The following is a 17,936-nucleotide window of genomic DNA, read 5'->3' as shown; positions in this document are numbered from 1 at the left end:
AAACTTTTGTTAATTAGGTTCTTCTAAAATCTTACTGTTGTTTAATTTTTTTCTTACTTTTAGTTGCCTACCAACTTACTCTGTGTAGTAAGACTCGGGAATATGGGGATCTGCTTTTTCTCCTAAAATAATATTCATATCCCAATGTAAAATGTGTAGTTTAGCATGAGAGGATTTAAAAAAATCATCTACATCTTATTTGTTGATCTTGTGTCAGTAGTCAGTGGGACATTTCAGCAGACGGCTTGAATTTTTTATATGAATCACTGACCACTTCTCAGATGATTGTTTTTTTCCCTTGGTTATCTACTGTCAAAAGGATCTGCTATGTGTAATTACAGCTGCTTCTACAATAATGTAGACATACACATTGGAAAATGTGTCAATAAGCTGTCTTAGTTCCTTTGAGGAAGAGCATAACCCTTACATTTTGAGATATCTCTCAACATGCAGAATTATGTGGGAAAGTATAGTATTTAATTATCTGATCGTCTTTCCATAATGTTTCTGATTTGAGTTATTGCTATCAGCAGTCTGAAGTCCTCTCCATCATGTCTAATAATTGTGCTAGTTCTTTTTTGGTGTTATTCATATTAATATGGATGAACATAAGAATATGAACATGTTTATACATGTTGTAGTCACATGATGGAAATGGAGGAAGTCACTTTTCTAGATAACCCTTTCCCTGGTGCATTAGTTGCCATGATGCAAAGGGAGCTGCTTGTCACGTCTATAACAAAAATAAAAAAGCAGTGAAAGAAGGTTTCCTAATTTTTAAGAGTCATTGATGCTTTAGCACTTGGAACTCATTTTGCCTCAGCAGCAGGGAGGGCTGTGACAGAAGCTTAGGAAGATCATAGGGAGATCTTGCTGTTTTGTTGATGGGAATTGTTTGTTAGTGTGAAGGTGTCGGCTGTAAGCACCTGCCCTCTCTTATATGTCTTCTGTACTGTAATCTTAAGTCTTTTCCCCTAGGAAGGTTTTTATTTCCCGAAACATAAAAGTTGTTCAAGACCGAGTGACAGGAAAACCATGATTTCTCTTTACTCTGGGATGTAAATAGGAGTGTTATCAAATACTCCCGTGTAATCTTTTCCTCAGTCTGTTGCTTTCCAGAGGCCCTGTGACCTCTTCCACTGTGTAGTTGTTTCAGACCACAAACAAATTATGCTTTTGAGCATTTACATTTTCTGTTCAAAGCTTGAAAGTTACCTTCTGAGCAACGAGGATGGGGAATATCATTAAATAACTAGCAAAAGTTTCACATACTTCAGGGGCTTTCCAGCTCTCTGACCACCTCACTTGGATGATAAGACAGTGCATATTTTCTAGGAGTGGGAGGAGAGGGCTGGAGGAAAGCTTACAGGGTATGCTGAGCTCTCCAACCTGCTTGGAGATGATAAAAGCTTTGGAGTCAGCACACAGTGAGTCCTGACTCTATTAGTGGGCTGTTTGGGAGTGGAGAAAGCATCAGATTTTTTTATTTATTTTTTTTTCCTCTGGTCCCAGGAAGGAAAAAACTCCACAGGGAAGGAGGAATTACTGGTGTTTCCATAGGCTCTCAGAAGATTGTTGCTGCCTGAGCCTCCTTCCTCCCTCCTCCGCACATTCCCAGCAGTAGCAGCTGGCTTTTGGCCAGGCAGTGCCTTATGCTGTCTCTCTCTTAAGTGTCCTGCCTTGCTGTTCTTGGTGACGTTACCTCCAGTGCTCCTCAGGCCAGTGACCAACTCTCATTCCTTGACAGTCTTATGTTCTACAGTTCATTTCCATGGGGTCATATACCAGCAGGGGAAATACTTTGAACCCAATTATGAGAGTCCTGGGCTCCCTTCATTGCTCCACAGATTTGTTCCAGCAGTAGCTCCAGGGGAGAAAAGGCACCAGCAGCAGTTTCATCGGAGTAGGGAGGGAAAAGCTAAATCATTAAGATCCAGGCACCTTAAATGACTGTCACCACCTGGTAAGAGAGCTGTCCATCAAGAGCATAAAGGTGGTGGCATAAGGAAGACAGGAGGTGAGCAGTTGATGCAGGGAGTATATCTGGGTATGGGCTAATGTTGTTAACAGCAAGGAAGGTGGGAGTGGAGGTGTGTGATAGCTATGCTTGGCCTCAGCACATAGAGCCAAAAGATGATATTGCTGCTTCCTCAAAACCTGAGATGAGGGCTCTGAAACCAGCTCCTGGCATTGCTTGTTGATCATTTCTAGCAGATGCTTCTTGGCAGCAATATTGTTAAAGTTGATCATAAATTCAGTGTTTGTAACATGTGCAGGAAAATAGATGTAAACTACAGCACTTGTAAGGATTTAAGTGTCTTCATGGATTGTGCTTTCTGCCCTGATCAAGGCCAGAAACATGCAAATATATTTACTAATATTATTTACATTTTAAGAAATAAGTAGATAAGCTCTTTTCAGAGTTTTTCAGTGAAAATTTAGGGACAGCTTCTTCACATTATCAAATGCTAGCCATAATCTGATATATATTCTTTTTCAGAGTGCAAGTGCAGATTTCCAACAAGGGTATGAAATGTAACTTCATAAATGTATGAAGTCACAGTGTATTTACAAGAGACTGCTTTATTAATTTCCCTTCAAGACAAATTAACTTACTTTATTCAAGTTGCTCACTATTCGACACCGCATTAAGGCTTCTGGACCTGTCAGCGTGATTGTGAGGGAGAGAGCTGGCAGGAGCAATACACAGGAGAACTGCCCATTAAAAAGGGGTATGGAATGATGCAAAGAAAAATAAATTATATACAAAGCTGAGACTTTCCCTTCTGCTGTAAGATGTGTTTTAGAAATGTTCCCCAGCTTTTATTAAGGCATGCAAAATTACTGAGTTATCAAACCTCAAATTACTCATTCAGAACAGCTTAATTAAAATTAATGTAATTGAGACTATGTTCCCTCTGATACCTATACCTGAACAGCATTGTAAATGATGTTGGGATAGTTATACCCAAGCCGCTACATTGCAAACAGCTTTATAGCACCTCAGTGCATATGCCAGCAAGGAACTGTTTGTATTTGCCTGTTTTTCATCATGTTCTTTCTCTTACAAGCCTGCCAGTCTTAAAGGCGCCTTATTGGGCTAAATGGACCTTTATTCTGAGCCAGTATTTTTTTTTTTCATGTTCTTTTTGTATTTACATAGCAGTTTACATTTTCCAAGTACTTCCCCGTCATTAACTCCTTAGGGCCCACAAGTTTAATCAGTAAATTAAATGCATTCAGCAGCATGTCTGGGAACTGAAACTGGCTGTCACAAACAGTCCATTTCTGTGCTAGGAAACCCTTAAATACAAGACGTCAGATGATCTGTTTGGAACGGTCCCTAGCCCACTTAAATGCCCAGCAGTATCTGCGCCCAGGAATTAGCTGGGTAAGTGATGGGGCCAAAAGTACGCCAGCAGCACCTTATTTTTTCAGCGCTGAGTGCCCTCTGACACACACCTCACTTCCCAGTGCAATTGTCACATGGCATCCCCAGGAAGTGCTGGTAATGCCACTTGGGAAACAGCATCAGTTCATGGGTTTGCCCCCAAAACAGCAACCTTGATGGCTTATCCGGGTTCTCTTTGATAAAGATACCAGTTTGAAACTGCACATACTTAGCTTATGTATTTGTTGATTTGCTTGTACAAACAAAAGCCCTTTGCCAGATTTGTGCACTTGATTTTGCACCCTAAGTTTGATTCTGAATAATGCAAGCAGTGGTATATCTGCACAGTGGTGCTGGTATGTCAAATCTAATTGTAAATTGCGAGTTAGCCTGTGTACTGGTACTGCCGGCAAGAGCCACAGTAGTTTCAGCCTTGCTTTCATGGAATTTTATCTTCATTCTTATTATAAAAGGGATTTGCCCAAGGCCACCCTCAGCAAATCCAGGCATAAGATTAGAATAAACACACCTTCTGTGGTCTGGTTTCACAGAAGAGAAAGATGCAAACATAGTTTCCTGGCCAAATTTAGTCCAAGACAACCTCTTCTTTTCAGTTTTGTCTAGTACCTTCTTAGGCTACAGACCAATTGCTGTGCCTTGCTGGGGAGATCACCACAGTTCAGTGCTAAGTAATGTTGAGGTAACCAGTACCAAGCCTCCTACACACCGAGAGGCTCCTCTGTTCAGGTTTTGTGTATGGCTCGCCTTGCCCCTACAGCCTCCTGGGAGTTTTTCCAAGCCATAGTTAAACTATTTAGTGGGGACTTATGCTGATGTCCTTATTTTGTTAACTATGTGAGAACGAAGACTCTACTAAAAGTCCTCTCTGGATATCAGTCTGTGTAGTGATGCCGCAGCCCACTGGCTTCCTGCCGATTCGGAGGTGGGAACCTGACTGGGTGAGCTGGCTTCTCGCCAGGAAGGCTCTACTTCTCAGGGCATAGCTGGGATCTGCCTAGGTGGAAAGCATGAAAGTTTCATATGTGTTTTTTTTTAAGGCTTTTTTTTTTTTTTTTTAATAGCAGTAGCTGAGAGTCGCCTGTTTTTCCCTGGGCTGAGCTCTTCTCTTTGGGCTGCCTGCATGCAACCTGGCTGGTACATGGGCAGACAAGGAGGAGTTTCAGGTTCTTATCTCTCCCACAGTGCCTGCACTGTGAAAGGCTGTGATATTTTCAGACAACACTGCTGCAGTCACTGATGTTGTCCTTTCAAGTGCTCTTAAGTTCACTGCCTTTGAACAAAAGGAAGTAACACTTTAGGACTCCGTGTTTTTCTTTGGCTGATTGATTGCCAAGGTTTGAGGGCTTTTGCTCAGTGAAGCAGAGTTACTAACTTACTTTTTCCCCCTCTGTTCTTTTCACAGATGAGTATAATCGTCTAGTTCAACTTAACAATGTCTTTGTTATTTCTAATATGTATGGCTGATTTTTTTTTTTCTTTTTTTAATATTTTCCCCCTACAGCCGACCTGAACAATGTCAGGTTCTCAGCATACAGGACTGCCATGAAGCTCCGCAGGCTGCAGAAAGCCCTCTGCTGTAAGTATGTGCCTGTGCTGCACCTGCTGCCAGGAAGACTTAGTGAGCAATGCATGAGCTTATGCCCAACTTTCAGAAGCAGAAATACCCTCCCCACACACATTCCCTCAGCTCTGTGTGGTGCATGGAAGCCTGGCACCTGAAGAGTCTTCTGCTGCCACCAACTTGCATGTTCTTGATGAAACTCAAGTGCTGGGTAGTTGTCAGATCTGTCCCTTTGAAAGACACAGCAGCAGAACAGAAACAAACCTTACATCCTCTACATATTTCTTGTCTTTATAACCATTATCTGGGTATTTTCACTGTGCTCATTACTGGAGCAGTGTCCTGGATCAGCCCTAGCTTTATAGCTCAAGACTACAGGAATAGGATTATAGCGTATTGGGATCGGTGAGAATTGGGGTGAAATAATGGCTCCAGGATTGGAGCTGCTAATGGTTTGTTAAGTGGAATCTTGAACCCTAAAGGGATTGTTTCCTTTAAATGAGATCATCTCAATAAACATTTGGCATCATTTTTCCTCAGCTTTTGGTTGTGTTCAGAAGTCTTTCATCAGCCATACCTTAGCCACATGCATGTTCTAACATTTTAATTATCTCAACTGGTGTATGGTATTCTACCTGTCACTGGGATTAGGTTTCTTCTTCACCTTATTGTACCTTGATAAGGGAAATAATTTCCTCATAGTTTTCTTGATAAGCCAAAGCAAGCAGTTTATTAGACCATACAATTTGAAGGGTTATTAAAATATTTAAACTTTCGCTTTTTGACATTTAGTTACAGTTAAATTTCTGATACAGTTGTAAATGTCCCAACTGTTGATTTATCTGAAGTTTGGATTTGTGCTCATGTGCTTTCTGGAACTGTGTCAAACGTCAGTATTTTTGAACATGTTTACTTTCAGGCTTATAAGCATGGGTGAATTCCACTAATGAAAAGACTTAATTTCTGGATGTATACGAAAAATCAGGAAAAAAAAAAGGGAAAAATATAAACAATAAGTGAAAAATCTTGGAAAATAACGAAAGGTTTCAACCCAAGGGCAGTGACAGTGAATTACGATGCTCATAAATACAAACACCTTTCTGTGGCAAAGAACTCCTGCCACAGTCTTTGCAAAGAAACTGGAGTGATATGCAGTGAAAACCTTATGTCCTGTTTTATCTCAATTACCCTAATTCCTACCACTGAATAATTCTAGACTCATCTTGGACTTTACAGTGTGGAATTGTAGTTACAATTGAAGTCCATTCACCTCTAAGGTTACACTTCGGTAGATGGTCTGAGAATGGATGTTTTCAGAGACATTCAGTGGTGCTTACTCTGATTGCTTTAGCACATTCTTCATACTTGTATCTAAGGAGAAGTATTTAAGGAATTTGATTAGCAGGCTTTGTTCTTAAAAATATGTTTGCTTGGAGACACCATCATTGTATTTGTGTATCCTATGATTTCAGTGTCACTTGTGAACTCAGTTTAATTAGATTTAAAAAAACCAAAACAACCCAGCTCATTACAGAATTCTTTCTGCAGTTTGGCACTAGTAGAAATAAAGCACAGAGCTGGCTTTCAGGGCTCCTACATGTAGACAAAAATCCCTAAATTCCTCTTACAGTAGGTGCTGCTTTCAGCTCTTGCTTTTTATTTTAGTTTTAAAATTACAGGAGTTTAAATATATATATATGTATATTCTTTTCTGCAATCTTCATAAAAAGAAGAGCAGTTTTGCCTGCTGAAGAGCACTCTAAAGATGTGTGCACAATAGGAGGCCTGCAGAAGTGAAGGTACAGCCTATTTCTCAGTAGCAAGAATAGAAACACTTTTAAAAATGAACTATATGTATACTTTAGTTCTTTTCACTTTGTAAGTCAGCCCAATGAATGTTAAGACACTAGGATATTAAACATAAAAAAGAATATGGAAAATGATAATCCTTAGCAAATAACTGCTTGTGCATTGTGTTACTTTAGAAGAATATAGTGTGTGGCTCTATCATTCCAGCCTTTGAAATTATTGTGGGCATGCCAAGTATAACTGTAGCACTGAGGGGTTTTTGGTTTGTGTTTTTTTTTAATAAATGGTTTCCTTTGATAATTACATCAAAGCACATTGACTTTCTTGTTTTGCTACTTTTAAAAGATTCAATCTTTAAGAGCAAACCACATCAGAACATTGTGATGTCAATAAAATGAGATGTATTCTCAAACTTTTCCTGGAGATGAAGCAAAAGCAAATATTCAAGAACTTCTGCTTTTTTTCTTTATTTTTATGCTGGCAGATTTAAATATGTATTTTTTTAATGTATCAGCCAAAAGGAGCAGGTAGGTTACAGGGGAGATGATTTTGCATTCTGGATGCACCATTAATACATTTTATCACCAGCCATATGTTCAGTTTTCCCTAAGTTGAGTACGTGACCTCTACAGCATACTGCTACAGCCTGTTAGATGTCATTTCTGTCCTTCAGTTGGTTAGTTATTCCAGGTTGTCTTTTATGGTTTTCGTGCAATATGACCAAAGATTGGTGTCTAGTTACAAATATCCTAATTTTTTTTCTCTTGACTTAAAGCCCAAGAAGTATTTATATAGATGAGTTGAATTTCAAAATAAGCTAGGAGCTACTGCTCACTCAATTTTTGAAGTCAGTTTTGGAATTTTAAATGGAAAAGAATAGAAGAGTGGCAGAGAATCCACAAAAAGTACAAAGCATAAGTGATATGGTTTATTTCAGTTAAAACTTTGCAAGGCACTGCATGGTGATGAATATACAACTCTTCAATATGTATCTGTTGGAGCTTGTCTTCTGAAAGTCAGTCATTCATGACACCTCCATACTGGCTTCCAGGAAAGAAATATACAATTCCTGTTTCTGGAAGAGGACCCTCCCCACATTTCTTTAATTTCTGGTGGGAAAGATGCAGGAGGAGCTTAATGTGACAAAGGCCAGAGCCAATATTCTTCCCATAAAAAGAAATACCCTAAAGCAAAGTGTGGTTGCAAACACTTTTTCAGTATTATAAGATGAACAACATGTGTTATTAACTTCAAGATAGGACAAGATATTGATGAAGAGCAGGGTGAAAAGCTTGTCAGATGTTGCTGCTTATTAGTGGGAAAAGCTTTCACAAAGTGGAATGACCCATGTTTAGCAGTAGCTGCATATATAATTAAGCTGCCACTCAAATGCCCGAGGGTTTCATTTAATTACTGTTGATTCATAGTCTCAAAGGTACTGAGAGTTCAGCCTGAAGCTCAGAGTTAAAGGTGTTGTGAAGGCGGTGCTCTATTTCCAATTTGACTAATAAATTATTAGAAGAAAAGCGGTTTTCAGAGGCTCTTAAGAATGGGTCTGATAAGTATGCTTTTGCAGAATAGAATGCTGACCTTAGAATAGCTATTTGTATATAGTAGGTTAAACATAATATTCCAAACGATTTTCTTTTACTAAATATATATACTAATGTGTGTGGGGGAGGAAAAGTAAAGTTCCCATAAAAGCCTGCACAAACCCACAGAGTCAAAGTTTATTGTCTTGATATAATAATTAGAATAGTATTCCAAGCTTTCCTTATTCACTCTAGCACTGGGTATGTCAGGCCCACAGGATTAAATTTTCAGAGTGCTGGAGGGATTTAGTAGCAGAAGTTCATATTGATTTCCAATAAAATTTATACTCCTGAAATTCTTTTGGCCGTTATAAAATCCCAGTATACCGTTCATGCGGCGTTACCAAGCATCTCTTTGTGCAGCTAAAGTGTTTTTCATACTCACTAGGACATCGAAGAGTCAGTCTCGTCCTTGGTATAAGTAGGATGCCTAAATGTGAATTTGACAAATGTGCCCTTAAGCTCAACCAAGTTCTAAAGTAATTCCTCTATGGGGTTCTGCATTTGGCCTCTGCACTTTAATGTTTTTATTACTTTTCTTTTTTACATTACCAAGAGACATTGCTTACCAAGACTTGATAAGGCACATTTTTATTCTAATGAGAGAAAAAAATAGTTTTTCAGTGGAATCAGTTCACTTCCCAGTTTTGTGAAAAATTTCTTGGTTGATTTTGGGCCAGATGCTGCTCCCTCAAGTCACATTGAATTGTGCTGTGCTCTTGTATTACTTTGTAAACCAACATCCCATAACTCTCTGGTTTGGTGACCTCCAAAATGGAATGCTACTGTTGATGTTACAATGCAGAGACTAAGAGCTGAGAAAGGGGAGTTCTATTTTGCCTTGGACATCCAAATTTCAAAATGCAACTCACTTAAATAGGAAAGAAAAATCAAGTTTCTTAGTGCCTGTGACGAAAAACTCTCTATGTTGACTGATAACTTGAAGTGTGTCTTACTCCCTAGTGTCATAGAGGTATTTATAAATCTAAGTGCTCTGCAGAATAAAAAATAGATAAATTTCATTGATAAATATTGAAACATATCATTTAGTGTTTATGGAACTCTTTTTTTTCCCTGTTCTCACTGGAGGGAAAAGTAACAGAGAGGTTAATCCCAGTTCAGTTGTGATTTGTTTGCACATTCCTTGTGGATTTTGGTTCAGGTAAGATTGCTTGACTTCTGTAAGACATGGACAGCATGTCTCAGGAAAGCTGATGACGTACTATGTTTAGAGCACGTTTGATAAATGGAGTAGTCAAATATTAGCCAATCTGTAGGAACATAAACCATGAAATATGTAGTTTTTACTTATATAATAATTCACATATGCTACTTCCATAGGATCCAATAGCATAATAGGTATTTTACAGCTAAAAATGAACCAAATTTCACTTGTTTATAAACCCTGAGTTCTAAGGCCACAGCTGAATAAACAGTGCACCTGTAGGAGGCTTGAAATCAGTCTTGCACGTGACTTTCAGAGGACATAAAATGTCCTCTGGCCTGGCACATAAGCCAGATAAATCATTCTGTTTACTTTTTGGGTATGGATAATGTAACCACTGTTTCTTTTCAATCTTTATTGTGTGTGGTTATGTTTTATTTAAACAGTGGATCTCCTGAGTCTGTCTGCTGCATGCGATGCCTTGGACCAGCACAACCTCAAACAGAACGACCAGCCGATGGATATTCTGCAGATCATTAACTGCTTGACCACCATTTACGATCGACTGGAACAAGAGCACAATAACCTGGTCAATGTTCCTCTCTGCGTGGACATGTGCCTCAACTGGCTGCTGAATGTCTACGACACGTATGTCTGGGTGCTCTGAACATGGGGTACTCGGGAGGTTTCCCAAGCACAAAGGGAACAGGGAATGAGCCATCTGCCTCAGTGTGAAACAAATGGCTTGAAACTGAAAATAAAATAACGACACTTGAAGTGCAGGTTTAATAAAGGTTTAATGGCTGCATTTAGCTGAATCAATACAACCCTTGGTTAGGCTTATAATCCTACATTTATCAAACTATGCAATGAGACGGCTGGAAAACAGAAGACTTTTAACAGATTTCTGCATTCAGTGCAATTTTGGGACTTCCATGTCCTCAGTAGGTCAGGGCTTTGCATGGCCTTTTAAATTTATTTAGATGAAGAAAATCAAGGTAATTACCAAGAAACTATGAGCACAATCGTGTCGACTCTTGCATGTGTCTGTACTTCCAGATGTTAAAGCTTTTCAGGGCTCTCAATTTCCTGTAGCTTTCAATCTATAATTCTTGTTGGAATTTTTGGTAGAAGGGATTCATCTCTAACCTGATGTGCCTACAACCCTTAGCAGTCAGGAGACTTGAGGAATACTTCACGTAAAGTTTAATTTTAAAAAGTGTGCCTGCAAGTTTAAATGCAGCAGAGTAAATTTACCTGAAGAAAATTTATGAGTATTCCTATTCAGTGGGTTAATGATGTTGTTCATAATGCTTAAATAAATTCCAACACACGTTTGTAAGCTGGTTTTACAGTAAGCCATTGTTTTTTTTTTAATTTGGTGAATTCAGTGAAAAAAAATGTCAGTGGAAGTCCTTATTTGTGTTTTTAACATTCTTATCAGCCACCTTCAGCCAGATACACTCATTACTGTGGCAGAATAAACATCTACATATAGAAATGGAAGGCCACGGGTCAGTTATTGTATTTCCATTGACATTTTGAACTGTATTGAAGTACCATGACATTGTTATTCCATCCACCTTCTATCACAGCACTGAAGCTTTGGCTGTCACCATCTGAAAAAAAGTACAGATTTGTATAGTCTCTTGCTGGAGGATCCCCTCTGATAAGCCAGTTGCTTATAACGTCTGCAGCAGCTGCAATATCCTGTGAAGTGGATTACTGAGATTGCATTATATTTTTGTGTAGGGTACCAGTAGTAGGAGAATGGGGCTATATTCATTTAAGAGACAGGTCTTATTTCTTTAATCTGCTTTGACAGAACTCTGATCCACTTCTGAATTATCATCAACTATAAATAACATGTAAGTGAAGATACCCAGTTAGCAAAGAACCATAAAAGATGTGCTGGGGATGTTAATCCAGGTCAGCCATGTTAGAGGTAGAGAGGGAAATAGAGGTCGTTCCACAGGCTGCTCCTGAGCTGGACCATCCGGTTTAGATTTGCTGCATCCAGTCTAGTTTTTGTTATGTTGCACTATGCTGAAAATACAACATTAGAAATTATAATAGGCTGCCTCCAGGCGATTCCCTTGGTATGCTAGGGAACTGTGTATTGCAGGACACAATGAAACAGAGAGGTGTTTTATGTGTGAGGAAAGCTCGTAGATTTTATGCTGAAATTTGGGTTTGAATTAACGTTGGTAAATGAGGTGACCTTGAGGTTACATGTGTTTAGTTTTCATTGTAAACTTAATAGGCAGAGATCAACTGAAGTGCATAACAGTACTGGAGACATTTAATTAAATGTACTGAATCTTTACTTTTCTTATAATTGAAAACTGTCATTTGTAAAGATATTAATCAAATTCACAGTCAATGACTGATCTAATTATGGACACAGCTCTGCAAATCCAACACATTTCAGATTTGTTTTAATTGATCAGTCACTCATGCTCATTTGCAGTAGCATGTTAAATTAGAGGTTTGACTTGGGAGGAGAGGAGAGTGAACTGAACAACTCGTGATTTGTGCAAGTTTCAATTTAATATGCCTTACAGGGAAGTCATCATTCTACATTCTTCTCCTGTATAATGTGCATGAGCCTGGTATTCATCAGCAGGAGTTTCTCAGGGCACAGCTGATAATTAATTTGGAAAAGATTTGAGGGAGAGGAGTGGAGTGTGGAAAGCATAGGTAAACAACAAATGTTTATATGTGAAGGAAGATGCAAGATTCTTTACTAAAAGGTTGCAAATTCTAAATTCAATTTTGTCCACCAATTTCTCTCTGCACCTTTTATAAGTGAACGTTTTGCAGAGGAGGTGAAAGGGTAAATGAGCAACACTGGCTCCCTCTCTCGTATTATTAAAGAGACAACATGCATCTTAATCAAACAGTGAAGCCTGATGGATGATTATGGCACACCTGTGCACAATGTATCTCATTCACAATAGTATTCTTACTGGTGAGACTTTGAAACTGTTGATAGGGTTCTGTGCTCCAAAAATGTTAAGTTTAGATGTTAGCTTCCTACTTTGGATATGTCTTTTTGCAATAGGTGTTATATATTTGAAATGCTATCAGAAGCAAAAGTCTTGGGGAAAGATAGCAACTGGAAGTGAATTTTGCTAAACCAAATGACCAAGAGAAGATGTAAAGGTTTGTCATTGCATCCTCAGTGGTGCAGAGGTGGATGGTTTCCTCAGTCAAGTTAAAAACCAGAAGTAATCACGCAGGCATGTCAGAAGGCAGGAGTGAGCATGAGGGAAAGGCTGACCAGAGGCAGCAGCAGGAGGGACCAGTGTAGAGCATGGCAACCCCTTGGCAAGATAGGTTTTGAATGCTGCAAGGAGGTCAGAGGCCACTCTACATTGTCGATAGCAGGACTGTGCAGCCTGCCTGCCTTCTCCTGATTTCTAGGCAGGCTTTGTCATTGACCTAAACATCCTACAAGTGCCTCTGTCACTGTATGCTGCTGGCAGAGGCTGATTTTTTTTTATGCTTGGCTCCCTGTTGCCTTCTCAAACAAGTCAGGGCAGGGCAGACTAGACAGTAAGCACACTTTCTCAGAGCAACTGCTACATGGCATTTCTAATGAAAGTGAAGCTATATTGTCTTTGGCAAAAGGGATGGTTTGCTGCTCTGTGAGGGACCTAATCTTCTCTGAGAATAGCTCAGCAGCAGTTCATAGAGAAGTGTCTTCAAATAAGCATAGGGTAAAGACTCTACTCTCACTTTTGATGTAGTAATTATTTCCAAACAAGAGAGTTTCTGATTGAATTAATAAAACAGCAAATCCAATTCAGCTCTACCTGTGATGCCACAGCCATATTTTATATTTTCTATCTAATTTATCTAATAATTGGGCAGCATGGACCAATGGTTCTATGTGGGTCCTTACTGCAGGGAGCTTACTTACAGTAAATAAGTTATAACATGAATGGATGATGTTATCAGACAATGTTTCTTTTTCATTAGGGGTCGAACAGGAAGAATCCGTGTCTTATCTTTCAAGACTGGTGTTGTATCACTTTGTAAAGCACACCTGGAAGATAAATACAGATGTAAGTAAATGTAATTCTTTTGAGTTTAGTTTATGTTTTTATTCTGGTATTATTGCTCTTATTTATTGCGTAAACTTTTAAATAGCATGCAGAGACATTGTTTTGGATAGTCCAGATACAAAGTGTGTTAATTTGCTCCACCTTGTACTTTTAAATTATTTTTTCAGTATACTTTTAGATAATTCAGTACAGCAGTTGCCAAACATTTTTGATCTTGCCTCTACCAATACAAAGCTTTTGAGCATGTGTTGCCAATAAATGCATAATTATTTACAAATTATATGCACGTACCACTCTCCTAGTACATTACAGACTTTATAAAACGTAGAAAAAATAGAAATTAAAAAAGGATGTAATACAGATGGACTACAACAGTATAAAAAATATTTTCTTACTGCACCCTCTTTGGAAACAACTGAATTAGCACATCTTCATACACAAAAGTGCATGTCAGCAGGACAGTCAGGATGTTATTATGTACATTGTCTTTAAATACAGTTGCTGTTGTTAAATAAATATTAAAAGATAGGCAAATCTCTTGTATTTTAGTAGACCAAATCCTGAAATACTTGAAAAAATTTCAATTGAAGTTTTATTTTATCTGATCAATGAATCAGTTCATTAGTGAGGCTAGGATCCAGAAAAGAGCTATTGATAAAGAGTAGTTCTCAAGAGTTACTCTCTAGTTAAATTGACTGCTGTAACTCATTCATGCACTTTAAAAAAAACCCAAAACATTAAAAAAACAACCTTTAGGATTTAACCGAATACCATAGCAGTTCTTCATAATTTTTCATTATTTTATTCTTCTACTAATGAAAGCTGAAGAATGCTAAAGAGAAAGTGAACAGTTCCAACAACAGAGTCTGTGCATGACTGCGTATAAATCAGATCAGATTTAGGGCAATCACTATGAATGTCACAGTTTAGATCTCTAGATATTTGATGTGAGTGTTGTGAAACAAAATATTCAGAAAATCTTTGAAAAGTGTCTCTACTAAATAAAAGATTTCTTAAAAGTGATACTTTATTAAGGATTATCAGGGTTACAAAGGAAAACATTTTTTTGTACTTAATAGTCTCCTGCAGTGTGTGTACGTGTAAATGCATAACTCTTCTTTTTTTAAGTTTATGGAATACTTCATGTTTTAATGATGAGAAAATTAAAAGCTCAACTGTTTGTGGAAGGAATTGTCCCTTCCAGACTGGAATCTGGCTTCACCATCCATTGTGAAGTGCAATTGTTGAAGGTTGTAGTGCAATTACTATTAGTGTTGCTGCAAGTTTGCAATGAGTTGCATGCAGCCCTTTAAATTTTTTTCTCTCATTTGTACAGCAGAGCAGAGTTGGTTGTGCTAGAGCACAAGTCCTCCAGTTTGCAGAGGTGATATAAGGATTTATCCCCAAATTACTTATTCTAAAACTAGGCTTGACAAGAGTGAAATTCGTGTAATTAAAAAATAATCCTTTCTCTAGTCATTATTTTATTCCTTTGGAAGAAAACAAGTGTCAAAGCAGCACTAGGAAAGTTACCTTGAGCAGTGCTGAAGCACCTTTATAATTGTGTCCCTGGTGTCAGGTGAAACATTAAAGCTACTCAAAAAAAGGGTATTATTTTATTCTACCCATCTCTTACACTTTTTTTTTTTAACTCTTGGAGAAATAAGGAGAATTTATTCAGACCGTATATTGTCAAAAGGGATATTACCAAATAAGTATTTCAGTTAATGCTAACCTGATTTTTCTTATTATTATGAATTCTAAATCTTGTTTAGAATGTGTGTAGTATAACTAATTCCCACCAAATCAAACTGAGCTTACAAAAGGATAGTAATAATTCTGTCTTATAAAAATACTTTTCTAGAATGATGCAGTAACAGAACATGTCTTCAAGTGAAATTTCATTTCAGAAGTGAAAGCTTAATACGATAGTAACATTTCTGGTAGATGGCAGATTCCATCATCCTGTGATGTTTTTCTTTAATTTTAAAAATACTCCTGGATTCAAATATTCCGATATATTAATGTTAGAGGCTCTTGTTTTTCAGTTCAACTCATCTGAAAGGGAAATAGATTCTATGAGTTGTATGTTGATTGCTAAGACTTGAAAAGATGCTGTGTCTTGTGTGAGATTGTTTGAAAGGATATTTTAAAAACCTTTGTGTTGCTGTGACTCCAAGATGCTGCTGCTTATTTGGCCACGTTGTAGAGTCACGGCTGCTATTATCATTAATGCCCCAGGTGCTGTGTTAGAATGACCTTTCTTTCCAGGTACAAGCAAATAATGCTAGTAAGAACTATCACTAGATTGCATATTTAACAGAAAAAAAAAGCCTGATGTGTATGGGAAGAGAAGCAGCCACACCGAAGATGCGTTTATATTCATGTCTGCCAACGCTCTTGTCCACACTCATGAGCCTTTGAGACATGAACACGAGTGTCTGTGCTGTTGGCCGCATCCCGGTAGCAGTGCTTTGGCTGATACTCTTTTCCTTCCTCCAGACCTGTTCAAGCAAGTGGCAAGCTCCACGGGCTTCTGTGATCAACGCCGACTGGGGCTCCTGCTGCATGACTCCATCCAGATCCCTCGGCAGCTGGGGGAAGTGGCCTCCTTTGGGGGCAGCAATATCGAGCCGAGCGTCAGAAGCTGCTTCCAGTTTGTAAGTTCACGTTTACTCACTGTTAAGTTTCAGGTTTGTAGTTTGTGTTGAGGTAGCCCGCCTGTTCCCAACAGGACTAAAAATCTGGAAGGGGATTACGGTACCAAGGGTCATTTAATGAGGGTGTTTGTTGGTGTATGAAAGTGCTCCTTTGATGTATTTGAATTAGTCCATTTTTCTGGCCATGGTGGAAGAAGCCCAGATTACACTGTTATCCAGACAGTAAATAGTTGTCATTGAGACTTGTATTGTAACTGAACCCTGCAATCAGTTCAAGTCTTTGTTGCAGCAGCTCCCGGTTTTACAGTTTTCTACTGCTAGTAGTAGATCACCATTTATTGCTGCCATGCACGTGAACAGCAATGGTTAACCTAAATTTGGGTCATAGACATACCAGTGACAGCCAGGTGCGCAGGGGAGCTATAGGAAAGGAGCAACTGCCTGCAGTGCTGTCTAGGGGTGAGGAGTGCTCAATGAGCTCCTTCCACTGCTCAAATGGATAATGCCAGTTTTCTTTAAAGAGTACTGAAAGAATTCCTGTCCTATCTGTTGAGGAATACATGGCAAAGTGGAGGCTCTTTTTAAAACTTGTAAACTATTCAATCTGGAGAGGAAGAGAGTTAAGGGAATTATTCATCCTTATCCTAACCACCAGCAGAATGCACAAGATGAAGACAGCTGCTTAATGAAAAGGTAGAGGAGGGGAGGTAATGTATGGTCTGTGATTAACTCTCAATGCGTCTTCTACATTACAATGGAAGAAAAGCTTCTCTCCCATCCCTTAACTGTCCCTGGTGGGAGATTTTTTTTTTTTGGTTGGTTGGGGGTGGGGGAAGTTGTTTGCTTTTTTGCTTGCTGTTCCAAGTTCCACTTAGTAGTTTCAGTTCTGTAGTGAGCAAGCACAGCAAGTTTGGTGGTTTTTTCCCCTCAATGAATATTAATACTTGGAAGTAGTCTTCTTACACATAGTGATTGTGAGAAGAATCTAATTCTAAAATCACCGCAAACTTCAGTTGTGATGGAACATTTGCTTTCTTTATTTTTTTAAACTTCTAATTCTACAGAATTCACATTTTCCCGTTTCCATCAATCATGTCTTGACCTTTTCTGATATTGTATTTGACGTAATCTGTATTTGATACCACTTCCAAATTAAAGTTTTATAGGGCCATATCATGAGTGGATAAGCCACGCTGATAAGCGATGCATAGTAATGTTGATAGCTAGGTTAGAAGCTGCTGTGGCTTTCAAGCCCCAAGTTCCATGTTGGGCTTTCAAGTGAGACTCAACATAAAATGGTGCCACAGCAAATCTGTGATCAAGAGCTCTTTTGCATAAATGATCTTCCTCAGAAATTAGGACTTGATGGATCCTTTTGTTTTCCCAAGGGAATGGCAACAGCACTTCCAACACTTTTGAAAAACTGATGAGAGTGACCTCAGAATCTGATAAAACCCTTTTTTTGGAAAAGGAACGGCTGTTCTGTATGTTTATGATATGAGAAAACCAGGAACATTCATAATGGACACACAAAACCATAAAGTGTATAAAGTAGGAGGATGACCTTGGAAAATAAATGTTCATTTGAATAAAATGAATCAACAATAAATGAAGGCATGTCAGTGGGCTGAATGCTGTGCTGCATTCAACTGCCAGCGTTTTTAGAA

General features: G+C 38.5%; 1 protein-coding gene across 13 annotated transcripts in view; it reads left to right on the top strand.

The window, feature by feature from the left end:
- Positions 1–17,936, top strand: part of DMD (dystrophin) — a 1,219,670-nt gene that overhangs the window by 1,147,471 nt on the left and 54,263 nt on the right. For all 13 annotated transcript variants that reach the window (XM_061999893.1, XM_061999885.1, XM_061999868.1 and 10 more), the window contains 4 exons: positions 4,914–4,988; positions 9,986–10,187; positions 13,524–13,609; positions 16,112–16,269. In XM_061999893.1, coding sequence (XP_061855877.1) covers positions 4,914–4,988; positions 9,986–10,187; positions 13,524–13,609; positions 16,112–16,269 — 521 coding nt within the window. The remainder of the gene's footprint in view (positions 1–4,913; positions 4,989–9,985; positions 10,188–13,523; positions 13,610–16,111; positions 16,270–17,936) is intronic.

This window comes from Colius striatus, chromosome 1, assembly GCF_028858725.1.
Source record: "Colius striatus isolate bColStr4 chromosome 1, bColStr4.1.hap1, whole genome shotgun sequence".
In the NCBI taxonomy this organism is placed as follows: Eukaryota; Metazoa; Chordata; class Aves; order Coliiformes; family Coliidae; genus Colius; species Colius striatus.
Note: the sequence above shows the minus strand (reverse complement) of the source record. Positions and strands in the feature narration are given on the sequence as shown.